The sequence below is a fragment of the Lithobates pipiens genome, unplaced genomic scaffold, assembly GCF_037356315.1.
Source record: "Lithobates pipiens isolate NorthernLeopardFrog02 unplaced genomic scaffold, aLitPip1_a1.2 Scaffold_19, whole genome shotgun sequence".
NCBI classification, from domain to species: domain Eukaryota; kingdom Metazoa; phylum Chordata; class Amphibia; order Anura; family Ranidae; genus Lithobates; species Lithobates pipiens.
The window spans coordinates 415,058,198-415,072,532 of NW_027507764.1; the positions used below are offsets into that span (position 1 = coordinate 415,058,198).

Below are 14,335 nucleotides of genomic sequence, written 5' to 3' on the forward strand. Positions count from 1 at the left end.
AGAGGTAGGTTGGAGGGGAAAAAAAACTGTTTGGCGGACAAGAAAGAAATTTGCTTGTATCCGGATGAAACCAGTTTGCAGACCCACTGGTCGGACAGTAGAGGTCCACCGAGCTGCAAACTCCCGAAGGCGACCCCCCACACGGGAGTTGGGGCGGGGGCAAACCTTCATGCGGTAACATTTTTTGTTCACAGACTTGTTTGGCTTGCGAAACCAGGGACGTTTTTGTCCTTCAGACTGGTCACGCTTACCAGCCGACCCGGGCGGCCGAAAAAGCCATTACTGAGTGGAAAAAAGAGGGCCTTGCCTACGGCGAGGCTCCTTACCCTTCCAAGGACTGCGGGAGCAACGTGCTCTTCCCACCAGTAACATTTTTAATAATGTCATCCAGCGAGGCTGCAAAAAGCCTCTCATCTTGGAAGGGCAGATCCGCCAGTGTTTCTTTTAGATGCCTGGTCCGCAGACCAGCATTTCAGCCAAATCAGGCGGCGTAGCTCCACTGCTGATACTGATGCTCTAGAGAGCAGGGGGACCTCACAGACATACTTAAGGCCATGCACCAACTGGTCTGCCAGCTCTACGCAGACCAGGGGAGACTGTTGCTTCTCCAATTCACGGCGCAACAACTTTGCCCATTCAGTAAGCATCTGCGACACCAAGGGCGTTGCCAGCACAGGTCGTAACGCTGACCCCACTACCGTAAACATGGACCGGGCCACAACTTCGGCCCTTCTGTCGGCAGGATCCTTGAAGGCAGGAGTCCCTTCTACCGGAATTGTGGTTACTTTATTTAACCTGGATACCGGGGGGTCAACGACCGGAGGAGAAATTTCTTCAGGAGGCTCTCCTCAAAGGGGTAATGCACTGCCATTCTTCTTGGGATTGAAAAGGCCATTCCTTGTAGATGAACTTATCAAAATACAGAAACACCTTAGGTGTGCGGGCTGGTTTGCGGGTTTTAAAAGGGGCCGCCACCTCAGCAGAGGTTCCTGCTGCATCCTATATTTTCAGGGTATCTAACACTGCAGTGATAAATGCTCCTACTAACGCTTTTTCCTGTGCTAACCCAGAGTCACTTACTGTCCGAACGGTCCTGGTCCGCATCCAATGACACGTAAGAACAGGGGCTGCCAGTCACCGTGGGACCAGAGTCTGAATGAGAGCTCTCCCCAGAAGACGAGAGTGGGCAAGGGGCGTTTTTATGCCCCTTACACACTGGCAACAAAGGTCTCCAGGACCCCCGACAAAGCGTCCATAGGCACCGTATTTTTTGCGGTTGAGACAGTTGCAATAGCAGGGATGTCTGGGGAAGAAGTGCCAGCTTCTGACGCCATGCTTACCCTCACTCGCCTACCACAACTTAGAGACTTATCCCACCCTGCTAGCTGCTCACAGACTGAGAGGCCCCTCCGCAAGACTCACCACCCTGACCAAGTGCTGTGCTGCCACTGACCGCTCTGCCCTGTTTCAGTCACAAAGTGCTCAGAGTGAAAACCGGGCTGTTCTGAGGTACACAGACCCAGCACTAGAGGTAAAAAAAAAAAAAGTGCTGAGGTTACAAGAAAATGGCTGCCGGCCATCCTTATGCAAAAATCACCAAGAAAATGGCCGCCGAACCTTCTATAAAATGGCTAACAGGCCATACACTGCATAAGACTACAGGTAGTGGCGCAGTAGCCTCTCCTGAGGTAAACTTACTCAGGCACCTCACAGTGCAGAAAAAAAAAAGGGGCAGAAAATCAAAAACTGACCCTAACAGCCAGTGCAGCCCTGCCAAAGCTCGGAACCCCCCCCCCCTATGTAAATACACCGCACCTCATGCCCAATCACACAGCGGTCCCAGCGGGGGGAGGAGGGAATGAGGGATAGGGAGAGAGGACAGGGAGAGTGAAAGACCCCCTAGTCAACCTCCAAGGGAATGCCCAGCTGCTCAATCCTGCCTAGGCAGGGAGAGTCGTACTTACCCTTCCTGTCGGGATTGCTGGAAGCATTCCACCACAGACCCATCACCCAAGCAGTACTGGGTGGCTGCTGGCCATGACTCACTGACACAGACAGCAGTGCCCCAGAGCATATAGCTCACTGAACGCCCCTGGATCAGAAGGGGCGTGTTGTGGCCAACCCAGCACGTAGCTAGGGTCTGCTCACACTCGATGGCCAGGCTGGGGAGACTACCAGGATTTATATTATCCAGCCTGTCACCCAGTTGACTGTTGATTTGTAGAAAAAATGAAAAAAATAACAGGACCAACGGTCCCCTCAGGGAGCCAGGTCCTTCTCCTACACTAGGCAGAAAAAAAACTGAGCTGCAGGAAGCAGGGTGAGGAGTTATAGCCAGAGGGACCGCCCCCTGGGCAGTGCTGTGCAGTCTTGCTGTTTGTACATGTGTTACACATTCTGCCTAATCCTCTCCTGAAGGTGGCATGATAACTCTAAGGTCAAGAATTAAAGGAGCTGTGTCCATCAATGAACGTAAGAGAAAACAGCTTTTAGCTTGTAAACACTGAGTCTGAAAAAGAGGCCTGGTCCTTAAGTGGTTAAGCACATTGTAATTTTCTATTGCTATAACTTAAGCCCCATACGATTGGATTTTCGTCAGGGAATTGTGTGATGACAGACTGTTTACCTAAGATCCGACCATTAGTACGCTCCTTGAAACAACTGTTGTCCAACCTTCTGCCAACAAAATGTTGGATGACAGGCTAGTAAATTTTCGACGGACAATGGTCTGTTGTCAGATTTTCCTATCATGTGTACACAAGTCCATCACACAAAAGTCCAAACACGCATGCTCGGAATCAATGCTCACCAAACACGACGTCACTTGTGTACCGTTTGTATGCAAGACAAGATCCAGGCACATACCCGTCAAAAAATCTGACGCTCTGTTGGCCAACAATCTGATTGTGTGTACGAGGCTTAAAGTGGTTGTAAACCCTTACAAACCACTTTGACCTACAGGTAAGCCTAGATTAAGGCGTATCTGTAGGTCCAAGAAATATCTCCTAAACCTACACGGTTTAGGAGATATTTACTAAAAGACAATGACAGCTGTCTACGGTGCATGTGACATCGCTGGCTCCTGTGTCAGGTAAGTGACACATAATGGGCTATTATGCTTTACCTTTGCAGGGAGGGAAAGGAAGTAAACCTATCAGAGTTTACTTCCTCTTTAAGGCCCCTTTCACACTGACGTCCCGTTCAGGCCCGCCTGTCAGTTTTTCAGGCGGACCTGAACGGGTGCTCCATAGAGCTCTATGGAGCGTCAGATGTCAGCGGTGACATGTCCGCTGACATCCGACCCGCTCCGATCCGAAAAAGTGTGACGAGGAAAAAGCTATTTTTCCATCCGTCTGCGGATCGGATGACGACGGGCACTGCGGTCCGTCGTCATCCGATCTACCATAGGGGAGAGCGGCGCTGTGACAAGTCTGTCCCTGCGCAGTGTGCAGAGACGGACCTGTCATCTCCCTGCTCAGCAGGGATCGACGGAGTGATCCCCGCTGAGCAAACGGATATCCACGGGGCGGGTCAGAACTGATCCGCCCCATGTGAAAGGACCCTAAGACGCAGGTCAGATCACATGACAAATTACGGCAGAATTCCAGTTCATTCCAAGGCATACACATAAGTTTTTAACACACATAAAAAGAAGAAACAGAACATGCACAATTGAGCATATGGTAAACTGCAGGAAGGAGTGAGCTCCCTTCTATTTGTATATTAGAATGTGCGTGGTATGTGACACTGTACACAGAATGTTGTGCTAAGGTTTTCGTGTCTCAATAAAACGTGTATACACACTGTATATATACACAGGGAGGTGACACGTGTGTCTTGTTGTCAGTGGTGTGCTCCCAGGCTCAGTTGGCGCCAATCTAGCCCCCACCTGACAGGACTTCCCTGTAATTGCCTTCATTACCTCACACACGTCTTGATGGAGCTCCGCGAAGCCGCCGCGCACAGCCAGGCACTTCTCCTCGCACGTAGACTGCTCTAAGCGGCGGTCAAACAGGAATACTTTGAGGAGGGGGTCACCGTCTCCGTGCTGGTCCGGCGGGCTTACGTTTGCCGCGGCCATGGCGCCCGCGGGCCGCTGAGTGAAGAGGGATTTCGTGTCCGGAGGAGCGCGGCTACAGCTAACACCATAACCCGGCACCAGGTTCAAACACGGGCCTCTGACGTCACATCCGCCGGAGCCTCCTCACAGAGCTGTAGAGCGGAAAGGCTGGGAGGATGTTAGTGTGTGGAGAGCTAAGCAGCCAAAGGCATGATTTACTGCAAATAAAGACTTGGCAGAGCTTCTACTTCTTATCATAACTTTTATATATTCCCCCTATGGAGTATGTATTCTGTGTGGGCTCAGGGATGCGACAACATTATTAACACAGATCAAAGTCACTAATGACACTTTCACACTGAACTCGGATGCTTTTTTTATGATGGGTTCAGATTGTACCTGCCAGGAAGCCGTCACTGCACACCACCAATCATAGGCAGCGTGTGTATGTGCGGCTACAGGCTGGGAAATGCCTCACTGCCAATGATTTGCAGTGTGCAGTGGCAGGTATGATCCGCACATACCCGAGGCCCAGCCCTAATTTTGAACTGCACTCCAACTACATAGACCAGCTTTTTTTAACCAGAGGTTTTTTAACTTCTTTGGATCCACGCTATAGCCAAATGACGGCTACATCGCAGACCTGCTTTGCTGAGAGTACCTCTACTGATGTCCTCCAGTGCCCGAGGGGCCTGCGCACCTTCTGCACGGCATACTCTGTGATCAGCGAGTTGATGAGGCTTTGCTGAATCACAGATCAGAGTAAGGGGTTGATCCCAACCCCTTTACCACGTTGTCAGCCAATGACAGCTGATCATATCATGTAAACACAGCCGGTAATCGGCTATTTTTTCTCCGTGTGCTTTAAGCACAAGTGGAAAAAATAAGCAGATCGCTGGCGGCCTTGAGAGGGACATTAGTCCTGATCACGGAGAGCTGGCGCCAGCTCCTCGGTGCCCATCTGTGCCACCTAGCATTAGACACCAGTGCCCACCAGCGCCACCTATCAGTGCCTCATCAACAGTGCTGCCCATCGTCACCTACCAGTGCCCATCAGTGGTACCAATCAGTGCCACCTTATCTGTGCCCATCAGTGCTGCCTTATCTGTGCCTATCAGTGCCGTCTTAACTGTGCCTATCAGTGCAGCCTAACAGTACCGACCAGTGCTGCCCATCAGTGCATACCAATGAAGGAGAAAAATTAGCTGTTTGCAACATTTTATAACAAAGTATGAAATGTTTTTTTTTTCAATATTTTCCATCTTTTTTGGTTTGTTTGCAAAAAAATTAAAATCCCAGCTGTGATTAAATACCACCAAAAGAAAACTCTATTTGTATGAAAAAGAAAAATGTTATTTGGGTACAGTGTTGTATGACCGCGGAATTGTCATTGAAAGTACATCAACACTGACAGCTGAAAATTGGTCTGGGCAGGAGGGGGGGGTTATTTGCCCAGTAAGCAAGTGGTTAAGAAAAAAAAGAATTCCACCATCAATAAAACCAGGTGTTGTGTTGCCAACATCCCAAAATGACAAGAGCAAAAGAGGTCCCCCTTAGGAACAGGATTTTTCGGGCAGCAACAACACCAATAGTGTAAAATGTATACATTTATGTATTAAAAACAATTATGAAAACAAAAATAACATTAAAATGTTTTGTCTGTGCAAAGACAAATAACATATGTGACAAGAATGAGTAATGAATACATATGCAGATACTTAAAGCATACCAGAGTAGCCAACGCATTTCTGGCTATGAAATGCTTTTCTTCAGGGGTAATAGTAAGGAGAGCTGTATTCATATTGTAACTCTATTGATAGGAAAAGGCATATGGCATTAAACAACATATCATGGACAACAATGGAAGAGGTTGAATTATACATATCATCTAATGTATAACATGGTCTTGCACTTAAAGACAAAAAGACCTTAGATTGTCAGTCACAAAAAGGAGAAGCCGGGCATAGGAAGATGGAGAAACAGCCACCAAATGGTTGAGAGTTGTCTCTACGGAGGTCCACCTCAATGAGGGCCACTGGGCCGAGGCACTACAAACAGTGCATCTGAAAATTTTTAAAACAATTATTTGGTCACGGATAGTGTTTTGTAAAAAAGGAGGAGAAAAAAAAAAGTGTATATCTCCAAGTTTACACAGAATATATATCATATAAGAAGAGTATCACCCTACGGTGTTAGGCTGTAATTTATTTATCCATGTCCAAGGCAAGGATAAGCCAATGTAGGACCTTTAGAAAGTCCCTACTTAAAGGGCAAACCCCTAAGGGGAAAAAAGAAGCATATTATAAATTACTTATGAATGCCAAACAAGTCTCCTGAGGTGTCTTCAACTGTGTCTTGGCAAAAATGCCTAAAAATTGCTCATAAATACAAGCCAGCGTGTTGATGAAGCCTGCCTTTTTAGTTACACTAAGTTACAGGTTTTCATTGTGCACCATTACAACCTTCTAGCTGCTGGTGTCCTAATGGCCAATGGCATCATCAGTTGATGAGGAGGATGTCCATTGCTTGCATAGCATCCTTGCTCGACTTGCCCCTCTCCATCAATGCTGGGGTCACATTAGCTCAGTGCTGGAGAAAAACTGAGGGAGAAGAGAAACAATGGTATACTAGACAGTATCAGTTTGTAAAAGTGTATTTGCTTTGGAAGAATAAATCACCTCTAATGTTGGGGGTCCTACTTGGACTTGTGAATGTTGCTGCGTTTTGTCAAACTATTAGAACAGCTTTTACGTTTTAAAACATTGTGTCTCGAGACTCCCTATCATTTTTAAAGGGTGCTTTGACTGAAAAAAGGTTCAAAAACCATTGGCATAGACAACCCAAAGTCAAGGTAATCCTATTGACATAGTTCACATCATTGCAGTGTAGTAAAAAAAAAGTTGAGCACGCTGCATTTTCCCACACTGCATATGCAGGGAATGAGCTTCAAACGCACTGTGCCCCTTTAAGCCAAGCCCAAAAACCTATAGAAAAATGCTCTGCAAACACAGCACAAAGGGGGTTATTTACTAACAGAAAAACACTTTGCACTGCAAGTGCACTTGAATGTAAAGTCACTGTAGATCAAAGGGGGACATGCAAGGATAATAAAAAACAGCATTTTAGCTTGCACATGATTGGATGATAAAATCAGCAGAGCTTTCACTCATTTCAGATCTACCCCTTAGATTTACAGCAACTGCACTTCCAAGTGCACTTGCAGTGAAAAGTGGATTTACCTTTCATAAATAACCCCCAAAATGCATGCAAACGCACTTCAAATGCATGTAAACATGCAGTCAAAAACACTCAGTTATCTGCAGTTTATGGTGTGAATGGGCCCTAAATGATATCTTTAAGGCTTTTTTAAACTTGCTTCAAAATGTGTAATTTTTACAGAACAACCTCTAATGGGACTTTCAAGGGCATAGACTACAAGGAAATTAAGTCATTAAAAGGTTCAAAACTTAATAAAGAGATATTAAAAATGATATGCATAGTAAGAACATAAACAAGCAAACTGGAAAGGCATCATCACCAGTCACTTTCAGTTCATATATATATATTCTGGAAGTGTCTGGTGCAGAAGTCACATCTGGTGTGCAGCAAGGAGCTGCAGGGCAGTGAGCAGGGTCCAGACTGGAGTTGAGCAAGTAGCAGATGGCACATGTTTTATGTAACATAGAAAAGCTATAGCGAAAGGTGAGCGGAGACCAGAAAGAGAAGACTAAGTGGCAGAAGATCAGCAGAGCTGGGGGACTGGAGCAAGAGAAACTAGCATGTGGTGGGCACCATGGGAGCAATATAGCAGGAGGTGAGCGGTAAGTACAGTGAGAGAAGGATCTTCAAACCAGCGGATCAGTAGAGCTGGGTGTTACTGCTGAGCAGGGGTTCGGCAGAGCTGGGGGTTACTAGTAAGCGGTGGATCAGCAGCACTGAGAGTTACTACTGAGTAGGGGATCAGTGCAGTTGGGGGTTACTACTGAGCGGGAGATTAACGGAGCTGGGGGTTACTACTGAGCGGGGGATCAGCAACGCTAGGGGTACTACTGAGTGAGGGATCAGCAGAGCTGAGGGTACTACTGAGCAGTGTTGGTCATCTTACTTTAAAAAAAGAATTAGTTAAGTTACAAATTACTTCCCCCAAAAAGTAAATCAGTTACTACATTAAAAAAGTAATTAGTTACTCAGCAAAGTAACTGACTTTTTTTAAATATTCTATAGATGGGACTAGCGAAGGAAGTGAATGTTGCCACCTCCATCGCGAGCCCAGTTGCCTGGTATGGATTTAAAGGGGAACCCCTACACCAAAAAACAACAACGTAGGGGTCCTCCCAAAGTCCATAGCAGACCCTTATCCGAGCAGGCAGCCCAACCGGTCAGGAAAGGGGATGGGGACGAGCGAGCGCCCCCCCCCTCCGAACTGTACCAGGCCGCATGCCCTCAAGATAGGGGAGTGCTTTGTGGATGGGGGGCCGCGCCCCCCCCACCCCAAAGCACCTTGTCCCCATGTTGATGAGGACAAGGGCCTTTTCCCGACAACCCTGGCCATTGGTTTCGGGGTCTGTGGGCGGGGGGGCTTATCAGAATCCAGGAGCCCCCTTTGATAAGGGGGCCCCCAGATTCCGGCCCCCTACCCTATGTGAATGAGTATGGGGTACGATGTACCCCTACCCGTTCACCTGGGGAAAAAGTGTTAATAAAAAATACACAACACAGGTTTTTAAAGTACTTTATTAGACAGCACCGGGGTCTTCTTCTGACTTCGGGGGTCTTCTTGCCGGGCTCCTCTGCTCCTTTCTGCTCTTTTACCGCTAGCTTATTTACTAGCGGAGGAGCCCAGCTTTCTTCTCCGTCGCTACCGTTGTTGTTGTTCTTCTTCTTCTGTTGACACGAAGCTCTCGTTCTGACCGTAATGGCAGGGATGCGTTGTGCGGCCACTTATATAGGCATATGGGGTGGGGTCACCGGGTAATGTCACATGGTGACCCTGCCCCTTATGATGTCCCAGCATCTCCCGGACTGTGACATCATAACGGGCGGGGTCACCATGTGACATCCCCCTGTGACCCCCGCCCCTTATGTCTATATAAGTCCCAGCACAATGCATCCCTACCATTATGGCCGGAGAGCATCGTGTCAACATCGGAAAGAAGAAGAAGACAGCAACAAGACCGGGCTAACGCTAGTAAAAGAGACGATAGCAGAGGCCCGGCAGAAGAAGTGAAGATTGGGGCAAGACCCCCGAAGTCGGAAGAAGACCCCCGAAGTTGGAAGAAGACCCCCGGACGGTGGCAGCAACGAAGGAGAAAGCCGGGCTCCTCCGCTAGTAAAAGAGCTAGCGGTAAAAGAGCAGAAGATAGCAGAGGAGCCCGGCGAGAAGACCCCCGAAGTCGGAAGAAGACCCCCGGAGCTGTCTAATAAAGTACTTTAAAAACCTGTGTTGTGTTTTTTTATTAACACTTTTTTCCCCTAGGTGAATGGGTAGGGGTTGATCGTACCCCATACTCATCCACATAGGGTAGGGGGCAGGAATCTGGGGGATCCCGGATTCTGATAAGCCCCCCACCCGCAGACCCCGACAACCAACGGCCAGGGTTGTCGGGAAGAGGCCTTTGTCCTCATCACCATGGGGACAAGGTGCTTTGGGGTGGGGGTCCGCAGACCCCCCTTCCCCAAAGCACCCCCCCATGTAGAGGCATAGTTGCCAACATTGTAAAAAAAAAATCGGGACACTTTTTTGGCAGTAGGCGGAGTAGTGGTATAATTAGGGGGCGGGGCATACGGCTATAGGTGTGGCATAGGAAAAGGTAAAAATGTGGCGCGCTTTGCTCTCCACAGACCGGCCTCAACATCCACAGACCGGCCCCCACATCCACAGACCGGCCCCCACATCCATAGACTGGCCCCCACATGCTGCACAGACCGGCCCCCACATACTGCACAGACTGGCCCCCACATACTGCACAGACTGGCCCCCGACATCCACAGACTGGCCCCCACATACTGCACAGACTGGCCCCCACATCTCCAGACTGGCCCCCACATCTCCAGACTGGTCCCCAACATCCACAGACTGGCCTCCGACATCCACAAACTGGCCCCCGACATCCACAGACTGGCCCCCACATCCACAGACTGGCCCCGGACATCCACAGCCTGGCCCCCGACATCCACAGACTGGCCCCCGACATTATCATACCACTGGCCCCCGACATCCGACTGGCCCCCGCCCCGACATCCACACAGTGACAGACTGGCCCCCGACATTATCATATGACTGGCCCCCGACATCCACACAGTGACAGACTGGCCCCCGACGTCCGACTGACCCCCGCCCCGACATCCACACAGTGACAGACTGGCCCCCGACATTATCATACCACTGGCCCCCGCCCCGACATCCCCACAGTGACAGACTGGCCCCCGACATTATCATACCACTGGCCCCCGACATCCGACTGGCCTCCGCCCCAACATCCACAGTGACAGACTGGCCCCCGACATGCCGCCATTGCCGCGCGGAGACATTGAACTGTGGTGCCGCCCACTGCACTTTACACACACACACACACACTGGCAGCGGGGGTGGGCGGCGCCACAGGTTGTCTATGGAAGACCAACTTCTGGTCTTCTTAAAAATGGCAGCCGGCGGAGACATTCTCTCCGCTGGCCGCGGACCTCTAGCGGCCGGCAGAAAAAAAACGGGAAATTCAATTTCCCGGGACATTTCTCGGGACAAAATTAATTTGGGACAAATGTCCTAATCCCGGGAATGTCCCGGGAAATTCAGGACAGTTGGCAACTATGTAGAGGGCACTATTTTAAAGATACACACCCCACAAACCCTTTACCTAGTGTATCGTCACAGCGCTACAGATGACCCAATATTTTATACCTTAGCGGCCACTTACCATAAACTGTCAAATATATAAAGGTGCATACAAAACTAGTGTTAAAATTCCAAATAACGAATTGGTTGCACGTGGCGCTATTACCTGTGTACCTTTCAGTAAACGTGCCCTCACCTCCTCAGTGATCCTATCTCAGACCATAAATTGTGTGATCAATAACAAATTATATAAATATTTATCACTCAGTGAATACCCAAATTTACATTTAGATTACATATACAGGAAGGAGGCACAGGACTAAGAGGACTAAATCATTTGACTTGAAGGCGCCCTTTTCGAACAGACCTGCTGTGTGGGACCAGGCGGGACGCACGAGGAGGGGTGAGATTAAGCGATTCAGTACCGCATCTAATGAGTCCGCCGTGACCACCAATGCCCCGACGTATTCAGAATAGTATTGTGGAGTGAAGTTGTGAAGCGAGTCTTTTTACTCTTTTGAAGTGATTTTGCTTTTTAAAGTTCATGTGAGTGCATAAGGAGTGAGATTTTTTAAAAACATTAAAGAGTGATTGCAGTATTACACTATTGGGGTCTCCCTCTGTGATTTCTCTTTGAGGTATATATATATACAATGAAGTGCGTAAGTGGAGAAGTTCCAATCGGATGTGCTGGGGTCTGAATTTCATCTTGAGAGATTTTTTGAAAGCCCTTTAGCCTCACACGAGAGTGTAAGGCTTAGCAGTCGGTGAGTGCTTTCACGAAGGGGGGATCATAAATCACGGATGGTGTGGTGAAGGAGTCACTTGTAAAAAGGAATCTGAACACTGGAGATTTTTTCACGCATTTATAGAAAGACTTTCTGTAATCTGGATATTCTTAAATACTGTTTGGTGGATGGACTATATTCACATTTGTTTATATTTGTCACTGTATATGTAATCTAAATGTAAATTTGGGTATTCACTGAGTGATAAATATTTATATAATTTGTTATTGATCACACAATTTATGGTCTGAGATAGGATCACTGAGGAGGTGAGGGCACGTTTACTGAAAGGTACACAGGTAATAGCGCCACGTGCAACCAATTAGTTATTTGGAATTTTAACACTAGTTTTGTATGCACCTTTATATATATATGTAGAGGGCACGCGGCCTGGTACAGTTCAGGAGGGGGGGGGGGCGCTCGCTCGTCCCCACCCCCTTTCCTGACCGGCCGGGGCGGCTTGCTCGGATAAGGGTCTGATATGGACTTTGGGAGGACCCCATGCCGTTTTTTCGGCGTTGGGGTTCCCCTTTAAATCCATACCAGGCGACGGGGCTAGTGAGGTGTCAATCGCGCAGATGGAGGCGCGACATTCACTTCCTTCTCTAGTCCCATCTACCTGGAGTCACATTCAAAATGAACGGACTTTACTCCGTGTGTGGACAAGTCCGTTCATTTCAAAAGTCTGCCAGACTGCCGAGCTGACTTCATTTTGCAGTGTTTGCCCCGCCTCCCTACATTCTCTCTCTCTGTATAGGCGGGATGGGGCGGTCCAGACAGGATGTAATTGCGGTAACGCTGCCCAAGTAATGGGAACGGCGTTACCATGAGGGGAAGAGTAATCAGTTAGATTACTCATTACCCTCTAAAGTAACTGCATTAAGTAACTCTGTTTATTTTAACTGAGTTACTTACATCACTGTTACTGAGCAGGGTATTTACTGAATGAGTTTACTAATAAGCTGGGGATCTGCTGAACGAGAATACTAATAAGCTGGAGATCTGCTAAACAGGTGTACTAATGAGCTGGGAATCGGCTGAGTGTGTATAGTAAACACAGGCAGGGAGGAAGTGATGTCATTCTCCTCGGGGCGGTCTTTTTGACCGGACTACGAGGAGAAGAGTGAAAGTAAGTGTGCACCAACACTACACTAACATGTAGGCACACATAGGCACACAAATTGCCCCCCGACCCCCCCCGCCCCCCCTCCCAGTCACAGTGTCACTGATTGCAGTGATCATTTATTTTCTGATCACTGCATTCAGTGTCAGTTGTAAAAGTAAAAACTGTCAGGGCAGTTAGTGTTAGGTCCAGGGTAGCCCCCTACCCCCCCCCAATTAAGGTTTAATCCCCTGATTGCCTCTAGAATTAACCCTTTCACCCCCTTTTGCCAGTGTCACTAAGCGATCGTTTTTCTGATCACTGCATTAGTGTCACTGGTGTCGCTAGGTAGCTAGTTATTTTTCTAGGTTCACCGCCAGGTTTTTATAGCGCTAGGTACCCCAATATACTACCCAATAACGGTTTTAACCCCCTGATTGCCCCTAGTTAACCCTTTCACCCCCTTTTGCCAGTGTCACTAAGCGATCATTTTTCTGATCGCTGCATTAGTGTCACTAGTGCTGCTAGGTAGCTAGTTATTTTTTTAGGTTCACCGCCAGGTTTTTATAGCGCTTGGTACCCCCATATACTACCCAATAATGGTTTTAACTCCCCGATTGCCCCTCGTTAACCCTTTCACCAGCGATCACCATATAAGTGCCACTGGTGACGCTGGTTAGCCAGTTAGTTATTTAGGTTCCCCGTCAGGTTTTTATATAGCGCCAGGGACCCCCATTCACTACCTAATAAAGATTTTAACCCCCTGATTGCCCCTAGTTAACCCTTTCACTTGTGATCACCGTATAAGTGTTACGGGTGACTCTGGTTAGTTTGCTTTTTATAGCATCAGGGCACCCACCATTTATTACCCAATAAAGGTTTAACTCCCTGATCACCCGGTGGGTGATATCAATTAGGTTTTAGGGTCAGGGTCTGCCTCGCCCCAGGCAGCGCTAGGTTAGTGCCAGTACCGCTAACACCCACGCGCAAAGCATACACCTCCCGTAGTGGTATAAAATCTGAACAGATCAATATCTGATCTGATCAGATCTATACTAGCGTCCCCAGCAGTTTAGGGTTCCAAAAAAACGCATTGTTAGCGGGATCAGCCCAGATACCTGCTGACACCTGCGTTTTGCCCCTCCGCCCAGCCCACCCAAGTGCAGTATCAATCGATCACTGTCACTTACAAAACACTAAACACATAACTGCAGCGTTCGCAGAGTCAGGCCTGATCCCTGCGATCGCTAACAGTTTTTTTTTGGTAGCGTTTTATATTTAAATCCGGAAGGCAGTGCTTGGTTTTCGGGGTCCCGTACGTGGCTAGACTCCCAAAAAGTCCTCCACATGTGGTATCCCCGTACTCGGGAGAAGTAGCAGAATTTATTTTGGGGTGTCATTTCACTTATGCCCTTAGCATGTGTGAGCAATATATAATTTAGTGACAACTTTGTGCAAAAAAAAAATAAAAAAATTGTAATATTCCTGCAACTTGTGGCAAAATATAAAATATTTCATGGACTCAACATGCCTCTCAGTAAATAGCTTGGGGT

General features: G+C 48.1%; 1 protein-coding gene across 3 annotated transcripts in view; it reads right to left on the reverse strand.

Moving 5' to 3' along the window:
• The window catches only part of SMCHD1 (structural maintenance of chromosomes flexible hinge domain containing 1), a 621,656-nt gene extending 617,470 nt beyond the window's left edge, over positions 1-4,186 (reverse strand). For all 3 annotated transcript variants that reach the window (XM_077492529.1, XM_077492527.1, XM_077492528.1), the window contains exon 1: positions 3,923-4,186. In XM_077492529.1, coding sequence (XP_077348655.1) covers positions 3,923-4,081 — 159 coding nt within the window. In that variant the 5' untranslated portion in view covers positions 4,082-4,186. The remainder of the gene's footprint in view (positions 1-3,922) is intronic.
• Between the last annotated feature and the right edge of the window lie 10,149 nt (positions 4,187-14,335).